The 24,550-nt window shown below is 46.4% G+C and overlaps 1 protein-coding gene across 1 annotated transcript in view; it reads right to left on the bottom strand.

The window, feature by feature from the left end:
- Positions 1–24,550, bottom strand: part of LOC135547617 (inactive phospholipase C-like protein 1) — a 119,502-nt gene that overhangs the window by 7,330 nt on the left and 87,622 nt on the right. The window contains 7 exon segments of the mRNA XM_064976775.1: positions 3,178–3,540; positions 7,395–9,086; positions 15,721–16,010; positions 18,025–18,094; positions 18,096–18,200; positions 18,202–18,327; positions 19,087–19,161. Of these exon segments, the coding sequence (XP_064832847.1) occupies positions 3,178–3,540; positions 7,395–9,086; positions 15,721–16,010; positions 18,025–18,094; positions 18,096–18,200; positions 18,202–18,327; positions 19,087–19,161 (2,721 nt within the window).

Here is a 24,550-nt window from a genome sequence, read left to right as displayed (position 1 = left end):
ACACTGGGAGATCAGACACACTGCCAAAACACACTGGGAGATCAGACACACTGCCAAAACACACTGGGAGATCAGACACACTGCCAAAACACACTGGGAGATCAGATACACTGCCAAAACACTGGGAGATCAGACACACTGCCAAAACAACTGGACCAGCACTCCCATTAGTGATTACCACAGCCCACCTGAGATCAGAGTGGGTTGGTTGTGAGTGTTTGTGTGTGGGCAGGGGCGGGGGCGGGGGCACACATTATGATTAATAACAGACTGTGGTAGATGGCAGAGAGAGACAGACAGAGACACAGAGAGAGAGACAGACGGAGAGAGAGAGACAGAGAGAAAGGACAGATTGAAGTATGTGGACATGTGTGTTCGACTGTGTGGGTGAGTGTGTTAGTGCTGCACAATTAATGGAAATCACAATATTGACATGTGTAATATCCATATCGCAGAAGCATGCAATAGTTTTTACCCCCTTTTCGTGGTATCCAATTGTTTAGTAGCTACTATCTTGTCTCATTGCTACAACTCCCGTAGGGGCTCGGGAGAGACAAAGGTCGAAAGTCATGCGTCCTCCGATACACAACCCAGCCCCTGTCACTCAACCTGCACAGTTCATCCTCCTCACTGTTATATTCACTCTAACCTTTGCATGAGGTTCTGTTAGGTCAAATGCTGTCAACAAATTGTTCCAAACAAGAACATTACTGCTTTCCACTTTGCTTCTTAATATAAATCATGTTATTTCTATGATTCCAACAGTTCATCCAAGTGATTTGATCTATATCATATCAAGTCACTTTAATAGATGGAACACTAGTCATTTTAATAATATGTTCATATTTGGATTACTCATCTACTGTATCTTAGTTTATGCCACTCTGACACTGCTCATCCAAATATTTATATATTCCTTTACTTTAGATTGTGTGTATTGATAGATATTACTTGTCAGATATTACTGCACTGTTGGAGCTAGAAACACAAGCATATAGATGTTATTGCATAAACACAGCAATAACATCTGCAAATCCCATGTATGTGACAAATAAAATTGGATTATAATCTCAATATGTTGAGCAAAAATTTTAATTGCATTTTTTGCCCATAATCGTGCCGCCCTTGTGTGTGTGTGTGTGTGTGTGACAGAGAGAGTGATTGTGTATAATAGAGATAAGTGGATCCAGATCAGATCTATCTTCTCTGGTATTTATAGACTAGTGTATAATCCTCCTCTGTCTCTACTCACAGGTTGTGTCTGATTACAGCACAGTCATACGATCTACTCTATAGCCCAAATCACACTCCTCCAAGACTCACCACTGACTAACTAGAACACAACAGCACATCGGCACCATCTGTTTGGGCAGGAAAATGTATTCAAATGTATTTGTTAATTTCAATATTAAGTTAAATGCATTTGGTTATCTAAATTAGCCCTCTAGAGCCTAAGCGGGGGGTGGGGGGGTTCTACTAAGTTAACATGTGGAATTGTTTCATGATAGTCATGACATGGATCATTTAGCTATTTGATTTTTAGGGCCCTTTATGGTTTAAAAATAAATATACAAAACATATTTGATTAAACAATTAATTTGGCAGTGGTCTAGGGCACTGCATCGCAGTGCTAGCTGTGCCACCAGAGACTCTGGGTTCGAGCCCAGGCTCTGTCGTAACCGGCCGCGACCGGGAGGTCCATGGGGCGACGCACAATTGGCCTAGCGTCGTCCGGGTTAGGGAGGGTTTGGCCGGTAGGGATGTCCTTGTCTCATCGCGCACCAGTGACTCCTATGGCGGGCCGGGCACAGTGCACGCTAACCAAGGTTGCCAGGTGCACGGTGTTTCCTCTGACACATTGGTGCGGCTGGCTTCCGGGTTGGATGCGCTCTGTGTTAAGAAGCAGTGCAGCTTGGTTAGGTTGTGTATCGGAGGATGCATGACTTTCAACCTTCGTCTCTCCCGAGCCCGTACGGGAGTTGTAGCAATGAGACAATTGGACACCACGAAATAGGGGAGAAAAAGGGGTAAAAATTCAACAACAAAAAAAACATTTTATATTATTTTAAATTTGGCTTGAGAGGCTTGTGGGCGTCCTGGAGAAAAACAACTGATGAACGTATTTGTGAGAGTCTCACCTTTCCACAGAGGGGTCATATCAGCCCAAACTGTTCAGACGCTACAGACAGACGTTGGCAGATCGTCTGTACCGACTTCAGACGAGTCCCGTGAGGCTTGTGGGGGTCGTAGGTCAAAACGGAGAACACCATCGTGTTTTGTATGAGTTAGAGGGGTCATAATAGTTTTGTAGGTCAAACCGTTCAGATGCTACAGAAGACCGATATTTGAGATGTCTTATGGTCTGACAAACACCTCTCTAGCTCTGCCACCTTTCACCACAGATGCAGAAGGGCGACATCGGAGGATGCAGTGGATTGAGACGTAGCCCATATCTTAAACCGACGGATGTTGGTGGGACTTTTTTGTATTATGCTAATTAGATGTCCAATGTTAAAAAGGAACAGACAATTGATAGATTGATGACTGGAACGAACTGCAAAAATCACTGAAGCTGGTGACTCATATCTCCCTCACTAACTTTAAGCACCAGCTGTCAGAGCAGCTCACAGATCACTGCACCTGTACATAGCCCATCTGTACATAGCCCATCAAACTACCTCATCCCCATACTGTTATTTATTTTGCTCCTTTGCACCCCAGTATCTCGTCTTGCACATTCATCTTCTGCACATCTATCACTCCAGTGTTTAATTGCTATACTGTAATTATTTCACCACTATGGCCTATTTATTGCCTTACCTCTCTTATCTCATTTGCACACACTGTATATTGATTTTTTTCTATTGTGTTATTGACTATATATTTGTTTATTCCCTGTGTAACTCTGTGTTGTTGTTTGTGACACTGCTTTGCTTTATCTTGGCCAGGTCGCAGTTGTAAATGAGAACTTGTTCTCAACTGGCCTACCTGGTTAAATAAAGGTGAAATAAATGAATAAAAAATGGTGGAAACTCCCTCTAGCCCCACGATTACACCAATCAGATGACTGGAAATCCATGAAGGGAAGTGAGCCAGTCCATACTACATGAAAGAGAGGGACTTCTTCGCAACGCAGCAAGTGTGTGAGAAATAGAATTAACCTTTGACCCCTCTCACCTGTGCATCCTCCCGCAAGTCCGTGGCCTCCTTGAGAGGGGCGCTAGCGGGACGGAACGTATCATCCAGAGCTTTAATACCCGTGTTCCGTAGGGTCACGTACTCTCGCCCCCGCCGCACCCCTCTCCGCACAGACAGACCCCTCCTCTGGGCCTTGCCCCCCCCTCGCCGATTGGTCACGGCCACATGGACGAATAGGCTGGCGTGGGGCAAGGGGTCTCCCACCAGACCCAGCAGGGGCACGTTGCGGTAGCCCGGCTGAAGGCACTCGAAGGCCACGCTGTACTGGCCAATGAAGTCGTCTCCGATGTAGTCATCGTCCAATACCACGAAGCGGAGGAGCGCCAACTCCGGCATGTTCACCTGGGAAGGACAGACGGCAACCAATCATGAGCACAGGTGCAGCAACAGACACATTTCCAGGATTGTTACCCAATACTGTTGGATGTTGATGTCTCTTCATTCCCCCGGACCACATCATATTATCCATGACATCGACATTCAGTATATTTGCACATTCAATATCACACATAGGTACATATTCAGGTATGCACATGCACTCATGCTCACACATTATTAACCTGGGTGGCATCAGTACAAACAGTATTAATCAGACAAATGAAATACATTGGAATAAAACCACCATGAACATGGTGAGGAATATATTAACTAGAACACCCACTGGCAGTAGCAGGACTTATGGCTGTGTTAGTGTGGCTATACATATTCATTGTGAGAGGAGACACAGACAGCAGATCATTATGACACATAAACATCCAATAAAACACACCCACACACAGAAACACACACACACAGACACCGACACACACACAGATACAGACACACACACAGAAACACACACACACAGAAACACACACACACACAGAAACACACACACACACACACCCACACACACACACACACAGACAGAAACACACACAGAAACACACACAGAAACCCACACACACTTACTGGTCCGCCATTGGTTTCTGGGCTCTCAATGTGATGAATGTGTTTCGACTACATGTCCTCTACCCAGACCTGCATGCTAACACCTCCATTCCTAGTTCCTGTATTACTGTTTGTCACATGGCCTTAAATTGTATCAATTTGTTTTCCTGGTCACCCATGCTATTTCAATTTTTTCATAATAAATCATTAGATTTTTCCATTGTGTTAAATGCTGGTGTATTGATTGATTTCCAAGTTTTCAGTGTACATTTTTCAAGATGAGAAGAGAATCGTCCAGCCCATCTGGTATCTCACTACACCCCCATATGCCTCGTCTTGGATTATGCAGACGAGTTAAAAGGAAGTTTACATTGTAATACTTCTGACAGACAACTTTCTAGCTCCGCCTATAACTTTTGGACATCATAGCATTCCTAGAAGGCATGGATTGTTGAGTCATTGTTAGTTTTACACTTATGACATGACTCTGCCAATGCGCTGTAGAATTTGTGAATTTTGTCTCGTGTTTAATAAATTCTATACATTAATTTATTCTGGATTAAGTGCACATTTTCATTAAGTGTAGAATTTGTGAATTTTGTCTCTTGTATAATAAATTCTATACATTCATTTATTGTGGATGAAGCGTACATGTTCGTTAAGTGTAATTTCGTAAGTTATATTCCAACATTTCCTCCATCTTGTGCCAACATCAGTTCTTTTTAAGTTTTGGTTCCAATAGTTTATACAGCTCAGTCTGTGCTAGTGTAGATTTTAACGTTTTAGCATGGAGCTCCATCAATCTAATAGGGATGTACAGATGTAGGATCTTCATTTGATCACCCTGTTGCAGGATACATTTCCAGGACATTTACAAAAATGTAGTGTATTTGAGGTTTAAAAGAGGCATGAAGAGGGGAGTCTAAACAGCATCCCCCTCTCTCTCTCTGTGTGTGTTCCCAGAGAGGACCCATGTGTCTCTGCCTCGTGAGTGTGTGTCTGTAGAGTCACGCCACATTACCTTCTAGTCGCCCATCAAGCCTTAGGTTACTGGCCACAGGGATAATGAGCTAAACAGAGCTTAACCACTGGCTTTGGTTTCTTTCTTAGTTGTTAAAGTTTTTACAATACTTTGTAGTTCATGTTTTGTTTTTAGTCCTTGTTATTCTCATAACATAAGACCATTGTTCTTAACATATTGTTATTATCTGCAATACAACTAGATTAGCGTGCCACACCATTGGTCAATACTACCGTAGACCTACTCTCCAACTGTTCTCTCTCCATTCCCACATTTGACATCATGACGACATGGGTAGTGTTGTATAATCCCTGACCATCTGTCTTCATAACTAAATCTCTCACAAGGGCTCAGGGGAATCACAATGGCTCTGTCTGTCTGTCGCTATGGGAATGGAATGAGAGCTCTGTCTGTCGCTATGGGAATGTAATGAGAGCTCTGTCTGTCTGTCGCTATGGGAATGGAATGAGAGCTCTGTCTGTCTGTCGATATGGGAATGGCTCTGTCTGTCTGTTGCTATGGGAACGGAATGAGAGTTCTGTCTGTCGTTATGGGAATGGAATGCTTCTGTCTGTCTGTCGCTATGGGAATGGAATGTTTCTGTCTGTCTGTCGCTATGGGAATGGAATGAAAGCTCTGTCTGACGCTATAAGAATGGAATGAGAGCTCTGTCTGTCTGTTGCTATGGGAATGGAATTGGCTCTGTCTGTCGCTATGGGAATGGAATGTTTCTGTCTGTCGCTATGGGAATGGAATGAGAGCTCTGTCTGTCTGTCGCTATGGGAATGCAATGAGAGCTCTGTCTGTCTGCCGCTATGGGAATGGAATGAGAGCTCTGTGTCTGTCGCTATGGGAATGGCTCTGAATGTCTGTTGCTATGGGAACGGAATGAGAGCTCTGTCTGTCTGTCGCTATGGGAATGGAATTGGCTCTGTCTGTCACTATGGGAATGGAATGTTTCTGTCTGTTTGTCGCTATGGGAATGGAATGAGAGCTCTGTCTGTCGCTATGGGAATGGAATGAGAGCTCTGTCTGTCTGTCGTTATGGGAATGTAATTGGCTCTGTCTGTCTGTTGCTATGGGAATGGAATGAGAGCTATGTCTGTCTGTCGCTATGGGAATGGAATGGCTTTGTCTGTCTGTCACTATGGGAATGGAATGAGAGCTCTGTCTGTCGCTATGGGAATGTAATTGGCTCTGTCTGTCTGTTGCTATAGGAATGGAATGAGAGCTATGTCTGTCTGTCGTTATGGGAATGGAATGGCTTTGTCTGTCTGTCACTATGGGAATGGAATGAGAGCTCTGTCTGTCGCTATGGGAATGGAATGGCTTTGTCTGTCTGTCACTATGGGAATGGAATGAGAGCTCTGTCTGTCGCTATGGGAATGGAATGTTTCTGTCTGTCTGTCGCTATGGGAATGGAATGAAAGCTCTGTCTGATGCTATGAGAATGGAATGAGAGCTCTGTCTGTCTGTTGCTATGGGAATGGAATGTTTCTGTCTGTCTGTCGCTATGGGAATGGAATGAGAGCTCTGTCTGTCTGTGGAATGAGAGCTCTGTCTGTCTGTCGCTATGGGAATGTAATTGGCTCTGTCTGTCTGTCGCTATGGGAATGGAATGAGAGCTATGTCTGTCTGTCGCTATGGGAATGGAATGAGAGCTCTGTCTGTCGCTATGGGAATGGAATGTTTCTGTCTGTCTGTCGCTATGGGAATGGAATGAAAGCTCTGTCTGATGCTATGAGAATGGAATGAGAGCTCTGTCTGTCTGTTGCTATGGGAATGGAATTGGCTCTGTCTGTCCCTATGGGAATGGAATGTTTCTGTCTGTCTGTCGCTATGGGAATGGAATGAGAGCTCTGTCTGTCGCTATGGGAATGGAATGAGAGCTCTGTCTGTCTGTCGCTATGGGAATGTAATTGGCTCTGTCTGTCTGTTGCTATGGGAATGGATTGAGAGCTGTCTGTCGCTATGGGAAAACGTATTGTTGTGTATCCCAAACGTATTGTTGTGTATCCTTATGAAATGGACGTTTGCGTTATGTGTTGTCATTATTAGCAGGCAAAACTGGTTGAAATGACTGTCAGTTTGTGTTCGTAATGACATCATTTCACTGTCCACTGGGAGTGCATTAGATGTTAAAGTGTAAGAACACTCAGGTTGTGTGTGTGGACCGTGCTCTTAGTCTGAGGATATGTTGGTGAAATCTCAGGTGTATGTATTGTCTACATTACTGATCTCTCACCTGAAACTCAAAAGTCTCATCAAACAGTGGGTCATCCTGGTTCTGTGCTGCAGTCCTGGTCCGTTGCTCAGCGCAGTCCGCCGGTACCCCATGCAGCTCCAGAACCACGTAGGGATCTATAACCTCTCCTTTAGCCCCGGCGCCCTGCGGCTTGGGCAGGCTGTGAGCGCTGATCACCTTCACCCTGAGGGTCTGAGGGGGAACGCCAGGCACACAGCCCTGGGTCACAGCACTGAAGTAGGACACCTCATCTCTCATGACCCCTGGCCGCAGCACGAAGCCACAGCCCCCGTTCTGGGTGAACCGGCCTCTGTGGAGGTCCAGCATGGCCCCGGGGGTCTGCTGGTTGAGGGCCACTAGCTGGACCCCGCCCTTCCAGTAGCCCTGGGGGTTGGGGTTGGAGGAGTCCAGGCGGACGGAGCTTGGCCGAACACGGCTTAGGGTGCGCTTGGTGAAGCTTACTAATTCCTCTGGGCTCTCACTGGCCAGCCGTCCCGCTTCGCCCTCTCCCAGGGAGCACAGTGTCCAATAGGGCGACTCAGGGGGAAAGGGCGTGCCCGGGGTGGAGGGGGTGCTGGGCGGGGAGTGCTGCTGTCCTTGTTTCCTTGTTTCTCGGTGGTTGTAGAAGCTGCGGCTTCCAGTTCTAGCCACGCCCACAAGATCTGATAGCTCATGTCGAAGGCGGAGCCTCCTGGGCTGAGGGGGCGGGGGCACCACTAAAACCGCGCCCAGTTCCTCTTCCCCGGGTATGGTCATTTTCCGACCAGCCAAGGGCCCGCCTCCCCCTATCTCCTCGTCCTCCTCTGACACCTCTCCCTCAGACCCCTCCTCTTCGGGCGGTAGCTTCTTCCCCACTAGCAGCACTCGGCCCTTCAGCTGCTCTGGGGAGGGTAGGGTGGTGGCTCGCCCCCCCAGGCTGACCGGCAGGGCCTCAGGGGTGTAGAGACGTGTAGAGAACACTTTCCTCAGGTGCTGGGCCAAGGTACGCTGCTGGGAGGGAGAACAGCGCTGGCACAGGTAGAGCAGAAGCGGATAGGGCGAGGTCAGGAAGGCGTACTTATTGACCACCTCCAGGGCACTGCGGATGGTGACAGGGGTGTGGTGATGGTGGTGATGATGGTGGTGGTGGTGGTGGTGGTCATCAGGACCATAGTCCACCCCCAGGAGCGGCTCCCCCTCTGGGCCGTCTGTCACCCCCAGCTCTAGGCACCGACACCCGGCCTGGAGAGCCCTGGTCAGGCCCCCTAGATCAGCCCTCCCATGGACCTGGTCATCCAGGAGATAGGACCGATAGGAAGTACTGATGTAGTAGTGGGACAGGGGCAGGCTCATATCCTGACACACTGCCTGGTGTTCCATGTCAAACAGCTGGCACTCTGGGGACTGCAGGTAGCGGGAGAATCCATCCAGAGCCAGTAGACCTCTCTCTTTCCCAGGACCGGAGGGCTCGAAGCGTCGGACCAGTTCCAGACAGCCCTCGGCCGTGGCCAGAGACAGGCCTTGCTCCGTCTCCAGGAAGAGACGGAGGTCCTGGGCGTCCAGACACTCGCGGTCCTTGGAGAGTTGGACCAACAGGAAGTAGACGTCTGGCCGAGTGCATAGCTCACAGAAGGCCTCCTGGAACTCCTCGCGCGTCACGTGAGACGTCAGCTTCTCCTTGCTCCTCTGGATCTCCTTGAACCTCAGGCGCACCTGGAGAGGGGGGGTGGGGGATTTGGAGGGAAGGAGCGGGAAAAGGGAAGAAGGGATGAGACAGAGGAAGAGAGAAGGATGAATGATGAGAGAAAGAGGAAATGCAGAGAGATGAGAAGAGCAGGTTTAGAAAGGGCAGTGAAATGCAAATATTCCGAAGAGTGTAGGAATTATTGAGCTATATTATAGGGTGCCCATTATTCTACAATTAAATTAACTTAATTTCATTTTGGTTTATTTCCTTACTAGAACGGATATGAAAGAAATCTACCTACCCTTCCATGCTACTCGCCCCCTGACTAGAGCCCCTGGCCTACCCTTCCATGCTACTAGCCCCCTGACTAGAGCCCCTGGCCTACCCTTCCATGCTACTAGCCCCCTGACTAGAGCCCCTGGCCTACCCTTCCATGCTACTAGCCCCCTGACTAGTGTCCCTGGCCTACCCTTCCATGCTACTAGCCCCCTGACTAGAGCCCCTTGCCTACCCTTCCATGCTTCTAGCTTCCTGACTAGAGTCCCTGGCCTACCCTTCCATGCTACTAGCCCCCTGACTAGTGCCCCTGGCCTACCCTTCCATGCTACTAGCCCCCTGTCTAGAGCCCCTGGCCTACCCTTCCATGCTACTAGCCCCTTGACTAGAGCCCCTGGCCTACCCTTCCATGCTACTAGCCCCCTGACTAGAGCCCCTGGCCTACCATTCCATGCTACTAGCCCCCTGACGTGCCCCTGGCCTACCCTTCCATGCTACTAGCCCCCTGACTAGTGCCCCTGGCCTACCCTTCCATGCTACTAGCCCCCTGACCTACCCTTCCATGCTACTAGCCCCCTGACTAGAGCCCCTGGCCTACCCTTCCATGCTACTAGCCCCCTAACTAGTGCCCCTGGCCTACCCTTCCATGCTACTAGCTTCCTGACTAGAGTCCCTGGCCTACCCTTCCATGCTACTAGCCCCCTGACTAGAGCCCCTGGCCTACCCTTCCATGCTACTAGCCCCCTGACTAGAGCCCCAGGCCTACCCTTCCATGCTACTAGCCCCCTGACTTGTGCCCCTGGCCTACCCTTCCATGCTACTAGCCCCCTGACTAGTGCCCCTGGGCTACCCTTCCATACCAAATAGCCCACCCAATTTACCTACCTCATCCCCATACTGTTTTTATTTATTTACTTTTCTGCTCTTTTGCACACCAGTATCTCTACCTGCATCTGACCATCTGATCATTTATCACTCCAGTGTTAATCTGCTAAATTGTAATTATTCGCCTACCTCCTCATGCCTTTTGCACACAATGTATATAGACTCTCTTTTTCCTTTTTTCTACTGTGTTATTGACTTGTTTAGTGTTTACTCCATGTGTAACTCTGTGTTGTCTGTTCACACTGCTTTGCTTTATCTTGGCCAGGTCGCAGTTGTAAATGAGAACTTGTTCTCAACTAGCCTACCTGGTTAAATAAAGGTGAAATAAATAAAATAATAATAAATGGTCTACAGGAGAGACTTGCACACACATGGGCATCTGTACTGATTTCACAGCGGGCTTCAAACCCAGTGCCTGAGCGTTGATTCAGACAGATTAGCTATGGAGCTGCAGTCCAGCATGAACACACACACACCTACATGCTCTCTCACACACACACACCCTTTCACACAAACACCTCTGATTGGCTGTATTTAGGCCTGTGTATCTCCAGCTGCTATCTGGTTTCCTACTGTTCATCCCAGAATATCTTCATCCTTGTCAAAATGTCCTGCGGCGTGATTCAGTTGACTATAATACTGCTCTGACGTTCTGTACTGTTAGGTCGTCAACAGTCCTTGATATTTCCTGTCTGTATACATTATGAACACTGAGTATATCAAACAAGGACCGCAATGGAAATAAGCTGTTAATGTTTATTGTGTTATCCTTGATGATTTGTATGTGGAGGCGTCACCAGCTGGAATGGATTTTACAAATAAATGACAAATAAATTAAATCAATCAATCAACATTAAGAACACCCTCCTAATATTGAGTTGCACCCCCTTTTGCCCTCAGAATATCAGTTGGGCTATGGATTCTACAATGTGTCGAAAGCGTTCCACAAGGATGCAGGCCCATGTTGACTCCAATGCTTCCCAGTTGTGTCAAGTTGGCTGGATGTCCTTTGGGTGGTGGACCATTCTTGATGCACGTGGGAAACTGTTGAGCGTGAAAAACCCAGCAGCGCATGGCACAAACCGGTGCACCTGGCACCTACTACCCTGCTCAAAGGCACTTAAATAGTTTGTGTGGTCCATTCACCCTCTGAATGGCAACACAGACACAATCCATGTTTCAATTGTCTCAAGGCTAAAAAATCTTGTCTCCTCCCCTTCATCTACACTGATTAAAGTGGATGTAACAAGTGACCTATAAATAAGGGATCATAGCTTTCAGCTGGATTCACCTGGTCTGTCTATGTCATGGAAAGAGCAGGTGTTCTTAATGTTTTTTCCCTACTCAGTATGTATAAATACAGTTGAAGTCTGAAGTTTACATATGCTTACGTTGGTGTCATTAAAACTCGTTTTTCAACCACTCCACAAATGTATTGTTAACAAACTATAGTTTTGGGAAGTCGGTTAGGACATCTGCTTTGTGCATGACAAGTCATTTTTCCAACAATTGTTTACAGACAGATTATGACATTTAAAATTCACTGTATCACAATTCCAGTGGGTCAGAACAACAGCTTGGAAAATACCACAAAATGATGTCATGGCTTTAGAAGCTTCTGATAGGCTAATTGACATCATTTGAGTCAATTGGAGGTGTACCTGTGGCTGTATTTCAAGGCCTACCTTCAAACTCAGTGCCTCTTTGCTTGACATCATGGGAAAATCAAAAGAAATCAGCCAAGACCTCAGAAAACAAATTGCAGACCTCCACAAGTCTGGCTCATCCTTGCAAGCAAGATCAAAATACCTGTAGGTACCACGTTCATCTGTACAAACAATAGTACACAAGTATAATCAACATGGGACCACGCAGCCGTCATACAGCTCAGGAAGGAGACGGGTTCTGTCTCCTAGAGATGAATGTACATTGGTGCGAAAAGTGCAAATCAATCCCAGAACAACAGCAAAGGACCTTTTGAAGATGCTGGAGGAAATAGGTACAAAAGTATCTATATCCACAGTAAAACGAGTCCTATATCGACATAACCTGAAAGGCTGCTCAGCAAGGAAGAAGCCACTGCTCCAAAACCACCATAAAAAAAGCCAGACTACGGTTTGCAACTGCACGTGGGGACAAAGATCATACTTTTTGGAGAAATGTCCTCTGGTCTGATTAAACAAAAATAGAACTGTTTGGCCATAATGACCATTGTTATGTTTGGAGGAAAAAGGGTGAGGATTGCAAGCCGAAGAACACCATCACAACCGTGAAGCACGGGGGTGGCAGCATCATGTTGTGGGGGTGCTTTGCTGGAGGATGGACTGGTGCACTTCACAGAATAGATGGCATCATGAGGGAGGAAAATGATGTGGATATATTGAAGCAACATCTCAAGACATCAGTCATGAAGTTAAAGCTTGGTCGCAAATGGGTCTTCGAAATGGATAATGACCCCAAGCATAGTTCCAAAGTTGTGGCAAAATGGCTTAAGGACAACAAAGTCAAGGTATTGGAGTGGCCATCAAAATGCCCTGACCTCAATTCTACAGAAAGGAGGCCTAAAAACCTGACTCAGTTACACCAGCTCTGTCAGGAGGAACGTGCCAAAATTCACCCAACTTATTGTGGGAAGCTTGTGGAAGGCTACCCGAAACAATTGACCCAAGTTAAACAATTTAAATAATTTAAAGTCAACTCTACCAAATACTAATTGAGGGTATGTAAACTTCTGACCCACTGAGAATGTGATGAAAGAAATAAAAGCTGAAATAAATCATTCGCTCTACTATCATTCTGATATTTCACATTCTTAAAATAAAGTGGTGATCCTAACTGACCTAAAACAGGGAATTTTTACCAGGATTAAATGTCAGGAATTGTGAAAAACTGAGTTTAAATGTGTTTGGCTACGTGTATGTAAACTTCTGATTTCAACTGTATGTATGTATGTATGGCACATACGCACACACACACACACACACACACACACACACACACACACAAGTTTGGGGCCACTTAGAAATGTCCTTGTTTTCCATGAAAACATACATGAAATGAGTTGCAAAATGAATAGAAAATATAGTCAAGACGTTGACAAGGTTACAAATAATTATTTTTAATTGAAATAATAATTGTGTCCTTCAAACTCTGCATTTGTTCATTTGCAGCAATTACAGCCTTGTAGAACTTTGGCATTCTAGTTATCAATTTGTTGTGGTAATCTGAAGGGATTTCACCCCATGCTTCTAGAATCACCTCCCACAAATTGGATTGGCTTGATGGGCACTTCTTACGTACTTGATGGGTACCACACGGTCAAGCTGCTCCCACAACAGCTCAATAGGGTTGAGATCCGGTGACTGTGCTGGTCACTCCATTATAGACAAAATACCAGCTGACTGCTTCTTCCCTAAATAGTTATTGTATAGTTTGGAGCTGTGCTTTGGGTCATTGTACTGTTGTAGGAGGAAATTGGCTCCAATTAAGCGCCATACCACAGGGTGTGGCATGACGTTTCAGAATGGAGCGATAGCCTTCCTTCTTCCAAGATCCCTTTTATCCTGTACAATTCTCCCACTTTACCACCACAAAAGCAACCCCAGACCATCACATTGTCTCCACCATGCTTGACAGTTGCCGTCAAGCACTCCTCCAGCATCTTTTACATTTTCCGTGTCTCACGAATGTTCTTCTTTGTGAGCCGAACACCTCAAACTTAAATTCGTCTGTCTATAACATTTTTTCCAATCTTCCTCTGTCCAGTGTATTTGATCTAAATCTTTTATTTTTATTGGCCAGTCTGAGATCTGGCTTTTTCTTTGCAACTTTACATTGAGACTGGTGTTTTGCGGGTACTATTTAATGAAGCTGCCAGTTGAGGACTTGTGAGGCATCTAGACTAGACACTCTAATGTACTTGTCCTCTTGCTCAGTTGTCACCGGTGCCTCCCACTCCTCTTTCTATTCTGGTTAGGGACAGTTTGCGCTGGTCTGTGAAGGGAGTAGTAGACAATGTTGTACGAGATCTTCAGTTTCTTGGCAATTTCTCACGTGGAATAACCTTCATTTCTCAGAACAAGAATAGACTGATGAGTTTCAGAAGAAAGTTCTTAGTTTCTGGCCATTTTGAGCCTTTAATCGAACCCACAAATGCCGATGCTCCAGATACTCAACTAGTCTAAAGAAGGACACTTTTAATGCTTCTTTAATCAGCACAACAGTTTTCAGCTGTACTAACACAACTGCAAACGGGTTTTCTAATGATCAATTAGCCTTTTTTAAATGATAAACTTGGATTAGCTAACACATCCCATTGGAACACAGGAGTGATGGTTGCTGATAATGGGCATCTGTACGCCTATATAGATATTCCATTTTTTCCAGCTACAATAGTAATTTACAACATTAACAATGTCTACACTGTATTTCTGATCAATTTCACATTATTATAAAATGGACACATTGTTTTTGCTTTTCTTTCAAAAACAAAAACATTTCTAAGTGACCCCAAACTCTGAACGATAGTGTATACAGTACCAGTCAAACGATGGACACATCTACTCATTCAACGTTTTTTTATTTATTTTTACTATTTTCTACATTTTCGTTTCTCATTGCTTATTTGAGCTGTTCTTGCCATAATATGGACTTGGTCTTTTACCAAATAGGGCTATCTTCTGTATACTGTACCACCCCTACCTTGTCACAACACAACTGATTGGCTCAAACACATTAAGAAGGAAAGAAATTCCACAAATTAACTTTTAAGAAGGCACACCTGTTAATTGAAATACATTCCAGGTGACCAACTCATGAAGCTGGTTGAGAGAATGCCAAGAGTGTGGAAAGCTATCATCAAGGCAAAGATTGGCTACTTTGAAGAATCTCAAATATAAAATATGTTAACATAGCATGGGTCATTTTTATGATTACGACATTATTCCATATGAGTTATTTCATAGGTTTGATGTCTTCACTATTATTCTATAATATAGAAAATAGTAAAAATAAGAACAACCCTGGAATGAGAAGGTGTGTCCAAACCTTTGACTGGTACTGTATCTGTATGTGTATATTATATGCAGACTCAATCTGTACACCCACCATGCTACTAAGTATAAGTAAAGCTTACATAACTAGGTTGGATATCCGCCTAGAGCATGTTCCATATTTACATTAGATATCCAGCTATGAAGACAATCATTTTTATAATTCAAGCTGTTGTATCACGGACAATTTAATAAAATAAACCGGGCCACAATTGATTGAATTGATAACGGAATTGACCTCAACTCTAATAATCTTTAAACCTTTTCTAATCTGTCTAGTTTTACTCCAGTCTACCATTAACATATATACAGTATTAGTCTTTCTTCTAACTTTACCCCAGTCCTCTTATTTAAGTTTCCTTGATGCCGGGACAGATGGTAAGAACGCTATGAAGACAATCCCCCCTCTAGTTTAACTGTAGTCCCGTCCCCTCACACAGACACACACCTTAGCTTCCTTGATCCCAGGATACAGCTTGCAGATGGTTGCCACGGCCGTATTCTCTGAGACGACCCCGTATCCATCTTCATCCACCTCGGCAAACTCTGCGGCCAGCCAATCCCTCCTCATCTTACTGCCGAGGCTACCCTCCCCTATGATGCTCCCCTCTCCCAGACCTCCTCCCCCACCTGCCCCCCCTCCATGCCCGATGACAGAGGGGTGGGACACCAGGTAACGCAGCCCCGTTACCCAGATGTTGGCCACGTCAGGGGAGAGAGCCACCAGGTCCAGAGACTAGGAAATACAAATCACATTAAATTAAACACATTTTCTCCCCAGTAAAACAAGTCAAAAGTAAGTCCCCTTCACCTTCACCACATCTTGTTACGTTACAGCCTTATTCTAAAATTGATTACATCGTTTTTTTCCCCATCATCAATCTACACACAATGCCCCATAATGAAAAAGCAAAAACGGGTTTTTAAATCAAATGAAATTGTATTTCTCACATGCGTCAAATACAACAGTGAAATGCTTACGAGCCCCTAGCCAACAGTGAAATGCTTACCCGCCCCTAGCCAACAGTGAAATGCTTACGAGCCCCTAGCCAACAGTGAAATGCTTACGAGCCCCTAGCCAACAGTGAAATGCTTACGAGCCCCTAGCCAACAGTGAAATGCTTACCCGCCTCTAGCCAACAGTGCAGTTTCAAACAATATGGATAAGAATAAGAGATAAAAGTAACAAGTAATTAAAGAGCAGCAGTAAAAATAACAATATATACAGGGGGATGCCGGTACAGAGTCAATGTGTGGCGGCACTGGTTAGTTGAGGTAGTATGTACATGTAGGTAGAGTTATTAAAGTGACTATGCATAGATGACAACAGAGAGTGGCAGTGGTGTGGAGAGGGGGATTGGGGGGGGGGGGGCAATGTGAATAGTCTGGGTAGCCATTTGACTAGATGTTCAGGAGTCTTATGGCTTGGGGTAGAAGCTGTTCAGAAGCCACTTGGACCTAGACTTGGCGCTCCAGTACCGCTTGACGTGCAGTAACAGAGAGAACAGTCTGACTAGGGTGGCTGGAGGCTGACAATTTGGTATAGAGGTCCTGGATGGCAGGAAGCTTGGCCCCAGTGATGTACTGGGCCGGTAGCCCAGTGAATGTTGACCTGTCTAAAGGTCTTACTCACATCGGCTGTGGAGAGCATGTCTCCCGGTACAGCTGGTGCTTTCATGCATGTTTCAGTGTAAGTATTCAGACACTTTACTCAGGACTTTGTTGAAGCACCTTTGGCAGCGATTGTACCCTCAAGTCTTCTTGGGTATGATGCTACAAGCTTGGCACACCTGTATTTGGGGAGTTTCTCCCATTCTTCTCTGCAGATCCTCTCAAGCTCTGTCAGGTTGGATGGGCAGTGTTTACTGAGGCGTGGCTTCCGTCTGGCCATAAAGGCCTGCTGCAGAGATGGTTGTCCTTCTGGAAGGTTCTCCCATCTCCACAGGGGAAATTTGTCAGAGTGACCATCGGGTTCTTGGTCAACTCCCTGACCAAGGCCCTTCTCTCCCAATTGCTCAGTTTGGTCATGCAGCCAGCTCTAGGAAAAGTCTTGGTGGTTCCAAACTTCTTCCATTTAAGAATGATGGAGGCAACGGTTTTCTTGGGGACCTTCAATGCTGCAGAAACGTTTCGGCACCCTTTCCCAGATCTGTGCCTCGACACAATCTTGTCTCTACGGACAATTCCTTCGACCTCATGGCTTGGTTTTTGCTCTGACATGCTCCATCAACTGTGGGACCTTATATAGACAGGTGTGTGGCTTTCCAAATCATGTCCAATCAATTTAATTTACCTCAGGTGGACTCAAATCAAGTTGTAGAAACATCTCAAGGATGATCAATGGAAACAGGATGCACCTGAGCTCAACTTCGAGTCTCATAGCAAAGATTCTGAATACTTATGTAAATAAGGTATTTGTTTATTATTTTTAATACATTTGAAAAATATTCTACAAACCTGTTTTCACTTTGTCATCATGTGGTATTGTGTGTAGATTGATGAGATTAAAAAGATAAACAAATTTAAATCAATTTTAGAATAAGGCTGTAACGTAACAAGATGTCCAGGAAATGAGCAGGGGTCTGAATACTTTCTGAATGACTGTTTTTGCCTTTGCCTGAGTGCCAGTCTGTTCTGCTCCATTGCCAACTCCAAACAACGTTGGCATGACAATTCGTTGTAAAATTTTCGAAGTTGGCAAGGCAGCCTAAACTGAACTGGCTACCTCTTTGAAAACCCGAAGCTCTTCAAAGGTAGTCATCCCCATGGATGATAGAAAAGATATTTTGAAAATCTGCTGCCTCCTCAGCCAGGTGTTCTGCAGGCAGGTCCGTTATGCAGGAAGGTCTCAGTGCTCTTCCCTGTCCTAACCTCCCTGATAGTGACCATGTCCAGGCGGGCACGCTCCCCGTCCTTCTTAGAGGGCTCCCCAGCGCAGGCAGCTGAGGTCCTGGTCCAGGGTGTAGAAACGACTGTAGACCCGGGAGTTGGGACGCACCTTCTTCAGCTCACAGCCCCCCTGCATGAAGGCCAGGCAGTCGGCAGCGCTGCTCACCTGGAGGCGCATTGAAATGCTTATATACTGCTTATGAATGAGTTATGAAAGTGTGTGAAATCCTTATTTAGGTACCCTTCAAATAGAGTGTGTGAAATCCTTATTTAGGTACCCTTCAAATAAAGTGTGTGAAATCCTTATTTAGGTAGCCTTCAAATAAAGTGTGTGAAATCCTTATTTAGGTACCCTTCAAATAAAGTGTGTGAAATCCTTATTTAGGTACCCTTCAAATAAAGTGTGTGAAATCCTTATTTAGGTACCCTTCAAATAGAGTGTGTGAAATCCTTATTTAGGTACCCTTCAAATAGAGTGTGTGAAATCCTTATTTAGGTACCCTTCAAATAAAGTGTGTGAAATCCTTATTTAGGTACCCTTCAAATAAAGTGTGTGAAATCCTTATTTAGGTACCCTTCAAATAGAGTGTGTGAAATCCTTATTTAGGTACCCTTCAAATAGAGTGTGTGAAATCCTTATTTAGGTACCCTTCAAATAGAGTGTGTGAAATCCTTATTTAGGTACCCTTCAAATAGAGTGTGTGAAATCCTTATTTAGGTACCCTTCAAATAGAGTGTGTGAAATCCTTATTTAGGTACCCTTCAAATAGAGTGTGTGAAATCCTTATTTAGGTACCCTTCAAATAGAGTGTGTGAAATCCTTATTTAGGTACCCTTCAAATAGAGTGTTGTCCATTTCATTTTTATTTACAGACAGAGATCTAAAACTGCTTAATTTAACAAAAAAGAGACACTACAAACAAACCTTCTTCTCTGAGGGGATGCTACTGAAGGACACAGTTTTCTTGCGCCCGCCGGCCACCTTGTGCACTGAAGGATCCTGGGTAAAAACACAGAGAAGAGCAGAGGGTGAGACAGGCAGACAAGTGTACTTATGATTTCTGCAGGTCATGTTTAGAATCTACTAAACAAACATTACAGGCAGGTATATCACATCAACTGACATTTAAAAAGGAGTAGAGGATTAAAACTGTAAGTCAACCAATCCTCCATCATTAACACAATGGAAAGGTCAAACGCTTTATTATCTAAATGTTAAAAGTGTGTGGGCGATGGAGAGAAACTAAATGGTGCAGTTTGAGGCCATGTGACAGAGTGATGCGGGCGCTGGAGATGCTTTTTTTTAGTTAAAAAAATAAATATATTTTGTTTATTTGACCTTTATTTAACGAGGCAAGTCAGTTATTAAGAACAAATTCTTATTTACAATGACAGCCTACCCCGGCCAAACCTGGACGACGCTGGGACAATTGTGCACTGCCTTATGGGACTCCCGATCACGCCCGGATGTGATACAGCCTGGATTTGAACCTCTTGCACTGAGATACAGTGCTTTAGACCGTTGTGCCACTCAGGAGCCTGATAAAGACCCAGATGTGGGTCTGAGCAGGTGGGTCTGAGCAGGTGGGTCTGGGCAGGTGGGTCTGGGCAGGCGTGATGTTGCGTGATGTTGTTTGTGAGATGTTGTCGTTTGTATGTGTATGTTGTGTATTGTTTACATTTTTGTTATATAAAATCTTACAACAACAAAAAAGAAAGTGGCTCACCTTTTAGCCAGGTAAATTTCTATGGAATCCTTCAGAACTAATCTGCACCAGAGCAGGCTAACTATACTGAATGAAATGACTACGCTACGAGCTGTAGACAAATTAAAATTATCCCCTTCAATTGAGGAAAACGACTGATTCATTTTTTAAATTATTTTTATTAATGACAGAATGCATTTTAAACTTCACGCAATGTAACACTTTTGTATGACTTAATAGATGAATACATATTGATACGAGTGGGGAAAAGGTGCTTGTGTATTGGTAAGAACACCAAATATGGCAGTAACGAAAAGCAATCAAATAAAGATGACACTTCTAACAGCCTGTCACACCATAGCCTACTGAATTTGCAAGATAGCTTTTCTTATTTCGGCACAAATTAACATTTGGCACTAACTCGCCCATGGATTGATGTTTCAGCACTGTCTCAATGAAGAGTTGGGCGTTGGACGAGGACGTGCTGTCACAAGCCTGCTACAGTTAGTGGCAGGCGGACCTGCATTATCCACCATCGCAGTACGGATGAAGCCTGAGCTGGAATGTGAAACTAACTGAAGCTGGTTAGCTTTAGAAAACCCTGAGTAGATGGATCTAGCTTGCTTCGTAGGCCCCCCCTCTGGCCTACTAATAGGACCAGGACCAGGACGACAACCACCACTATGACATCATCTGCTGCTGTACCCTGCACTCAAGTGGTTTTAACAATGGGAGTTTTTCCCTCTACCTCCTAGTATGGAGTTGGACTCAAGAGTACAGCTTTTAACTATTCCTTTACACTTGCGTGTATAAGGTAGTAGTTGTGGAATTGTTAGGTAAGATTACTCGTTGGTAATTAGTGCATTGTGGGAACTAGAAGCACAAGCATTTCGCAACACTCGCATTAACATCTGCTAATAAAATTTGATTTGACTACCCACACACACCGAACCACACAGGGAAGTGTATGTGTGTGCATGCGTGCGCGTGACCGCGCTGTGTGTGTGTGTGTAACTTCACATCCATTGCCTGGCCAATAATACACAGTAGATAAACCTGAGCTTTAGATTCTTCCCTTCCCTAACAGAGACCCAGACAGAGGGACATGCCACAGCAGCCCAGACCTGAGGAGCATGTTCTCATCCTTCCCTAACAGAGACCCAGACAGAGAGACATGCCACAGCAGCCCAGACCTGAGGAGCATGTTCTCATCCTTCCCTAACAGAGACCCAGACAGAGGGACATGCCACAGCAGCCCAGACCTGAGGAGAATGTTCTCATCCTTCCCTAACAGAGACCCAGACAGAGAGACATGCCACAGCAGCCCAGACATGAGGAGCATGTTCTCATCCTTCCCTAACAGAGACCCAGACAGAGAGACATGCCACAGCAGCCCAGACCTGAGGAGAATGTTCTCATCCTTCCCTAACAGAGACCCAGACAGAGAGACATGCCACAGCAGCCCAGACATGAGGAGCATGTTCTCATCCTTCCCTAACAGAGACCCAGACAGAGAGACATGCCACAGCAGCCCAGACATGAGGAGCATGTTCTCATCCTTCCCTAACAGAGACCCAGACAGAGAGACATGCCACAGCAGCCCAGACATGAGGAGAATGTTCTCATCCTTCCCTAACAGAGACAGAGAGACATGCCATAGCAGCCCAGACATGAGGAGAATGTTCTCATCCTTCCCTAACAGAGACCCAGACAGAGAGACATGCCACAGCAGCCCAGACATGAGGAGCATGTTCTCATCCTTCCCTAACAGAGACCCAGACATAGGGACATGCCATAGCAGCCCAGACCTGAGGAGCATGTTCTCATCCTTCCCTAACAGAGACCCAGACAGAGGGACATGCCACAGCAGCCCAGACCTGAGGAGCATGTTCTCATCCTTCTTCCCTAACAGAGACCCAGACAGAGGGACATGCCACAGCAGCCCAGACATGAGGAGAATGTTCTCATCCTTCTTCCCTAACAGAGACCCAGACAGAGGGACATGCCACAGCAGCCCAGACCTGAGGAGCATGTTCTCATCCTTCCCTAACAGAGACCCAGACAGAGGGACATGCCACAGCAGCCCAGACCTGAGGAGAATGTTCTCATCCTTCCCTAACAGAGACCCAGACAGAGAGACATGCCACAGCAGCCCAGACATGAGGAGCATGTTCTCATCCTTCCCTAACAGAGACCCAGACAGAGGGACATGCCACAGCAGCCCAGACCTGAGGAGCATGTTCTCATCCTTCCCTAACAGAGACCCAGACAGAGGGACATGCCACAGCAGCCCAGACCTGAGGAGCATGTTCTCATCCTTCCCTAACAGAGACCCAGACAGAGGGACATGCCACAGCAGCCCAGACCTGAGGAGCATGTTCTCATCCTTCCCTTCCACAGCAGCCCAGACATGAGGACAGTTCTCAGACCATGCCAGCAGCCCAGACATGAGGAGAATGTTCTCATCCTTCCCTAACAGAGACCCAGACAGAGAGACATGCCACAGCAGCCCAGACATGAGGAGCATGTTCTCATCCTTCCCTAACAGAGACCCAGACATAGGGACATGCCATAGCAGCCCAGACCTGAGGAGCATGTTCTCATCCTTCCCTAACAGAGACCCAGACAGAGGGACATGCCACAGCAGCCCAGACCTGAGGAGCATGTTCTCATCCTTCCCCTAACAGAGACCCAGACAGAGGGACATGCCACAGCAGCCCAGACCTGAGGACAGAGGGACATGTTGAGGAGCATGTTCTCATCCTTCCCTAACAGAGACCCAGACAGAGGGACATGCCACAGCAGCCCAGACCTGAGGAGCATGTTCTCATCCTTCCCTAACAGAGACCCAGACAGAGGGACATGCCACAGCAGCCCAGACCTGAGGAGCATGTTCTCATCCTTCCCTAACAGAGACCCAGACAGAGGGACATGCCACAGCAGCCCAGACCTGAGGAGCATGTTTTCATCAACAGAGACCCAGACAGAAGGACATGCCACAGCAGCCAGACCCAGCCACCTGAGGAGCATGTTCTCATCCTTCCCTAACAGAGACCCAGACAGAGGGACATGCCACAGCAGCCCAGACCTGAGGAGCATGTTCTCATCCTTCCCTAACAGAGACCCAGACAGAGGGACATGCCACAGCAGCCCAGACCTGAGGAGCATGTTCTCATCCTTCCCTAACAGAGACCCAGACAGAGGGACATGCCACAGCAGCCCAGACAGACCTGAGACAGGCCACAGCATGTTCTCATCCTTCCCTAACAGAGACCCAGACAGAGGGACATGCCACAGCAGCCCAGACCTGAGGAGCATGTTCTCATCCTTCCCTAACAGAGACCCAGACAGAGGGACATGCCACAGCAGCCCAGACCTGAGACAGAGCATGTTCTCATCCTTCCCTAACAGAGACCCAGACAGAGGGACATGCCACAGCAGCCCAGACCTGAGGAGCATGTTCTCATCCTTCCCCTAACAGAGACCCAGACAGAGGGACATGCCACAGCAGCCCAGACCTGAGGAGCATGTTCTCATCCTTCCCTAACAGAGACCCAGACAGAGGGACATGCCAACAGAGACCCAGACAGAGGGACATGCCACAGCAGCCCAGACCTGAGGTTCTCAGCATGTTCTCATCCTTCCCTAACAGAGACCCAGACAGAGGGACATGCCACAGCAGCCCAGACCTGAGGAGCATGTTCTCATCCTTCTTCCCTAACAGAGACCCAGACAGAGGGACATGCCACAGCAGCCCAGACCTGAGGAGCATGTTCTCATCCTTCTTCCCTAACAGAGACCCAGACAGAGGGACATGCCACAGCAGCCCAGACCTGAGCATGTTCTCATCCTTCCCTAACAGAGACCCAGACAGAGAGACATGCCACAGCAGCCCAGACCTGAGGAGCATGTTCTCATCCTTCCCTAACAGAGACCCAGACAGAGAGACATGCCACAGACCCAGACCTGAGGAGCATGTTCTCATCCTTCTTCCCTAACAGAGACCCAGACAGAGGGACATGCCAAGACCTGAGGAGCATGTTCTCATCCTTCTTCCCTAACAGAGACCCAGACAGAGGGACATGCCACAGCAGCCCAGACCTGAGGAGCATGTTCTCATCCTTCTTCCTAACAGAGACCCAGACAGAGGGACATGCCACAGCAGGAGCATGTTCTCATCCTTCTTCCCTAACAGAGACCCAGACAGAGGGACATGCCACAGCAGCCCAGACCTGAGGAGCATGTTCTCATCCTTCTTCCCTAACAGAGACCCAGACAGAGGGACATGCCACAGACCTGAGGAGCATGTTCTCATCCTTCCCTAACAGAGACCCAGACAGAGGGACATGCCACAGACCTGAGGAGCATGTTCTCATCCTTCTTCCCTAACAGAGACCCAGACAGAGGGACATGCCACAGCAGCCCAGACCTGAGGAGCATGTTCTCATCCTTCTTCCCTAACAGAGACCCAGACAGAGGGACATGCCACAGACCTGAGGAGCATGTTCTCATCCTTCCCTAACAGAGACCCAGACAGAGGAGGACATGTTCTCATCAGACCCAGACAGAGGGACATGCCACAGACCTGAGGAGCATGTTCTCATCCTTCTTATTCTACAGAGGACCAGAGCCACGGCTAGCTGAGAGCTCAAACCTGGACAGAACCCTCTGGAACATCGGTCA

Source organism: Oncorhynchus masou, chromosome 10 (genome assembly GCF_036934945.1).
Source record: "Oncorhynchus masou masou isolate Uvic2021 chromosome 10, UVic_Omas_1.1, whole genome shotgun sequence".
NCBI lineage: Eukaryota > Metazoa > Chordata > Actinopteri > Salmoniformes > Salmonidae > Oncorhynchus > Oncorhynchus masou.
Note: the sequence above shows the minus strand (reverse complement) of the source record. Positions and strands in the feature narration are given on the sequence as shown.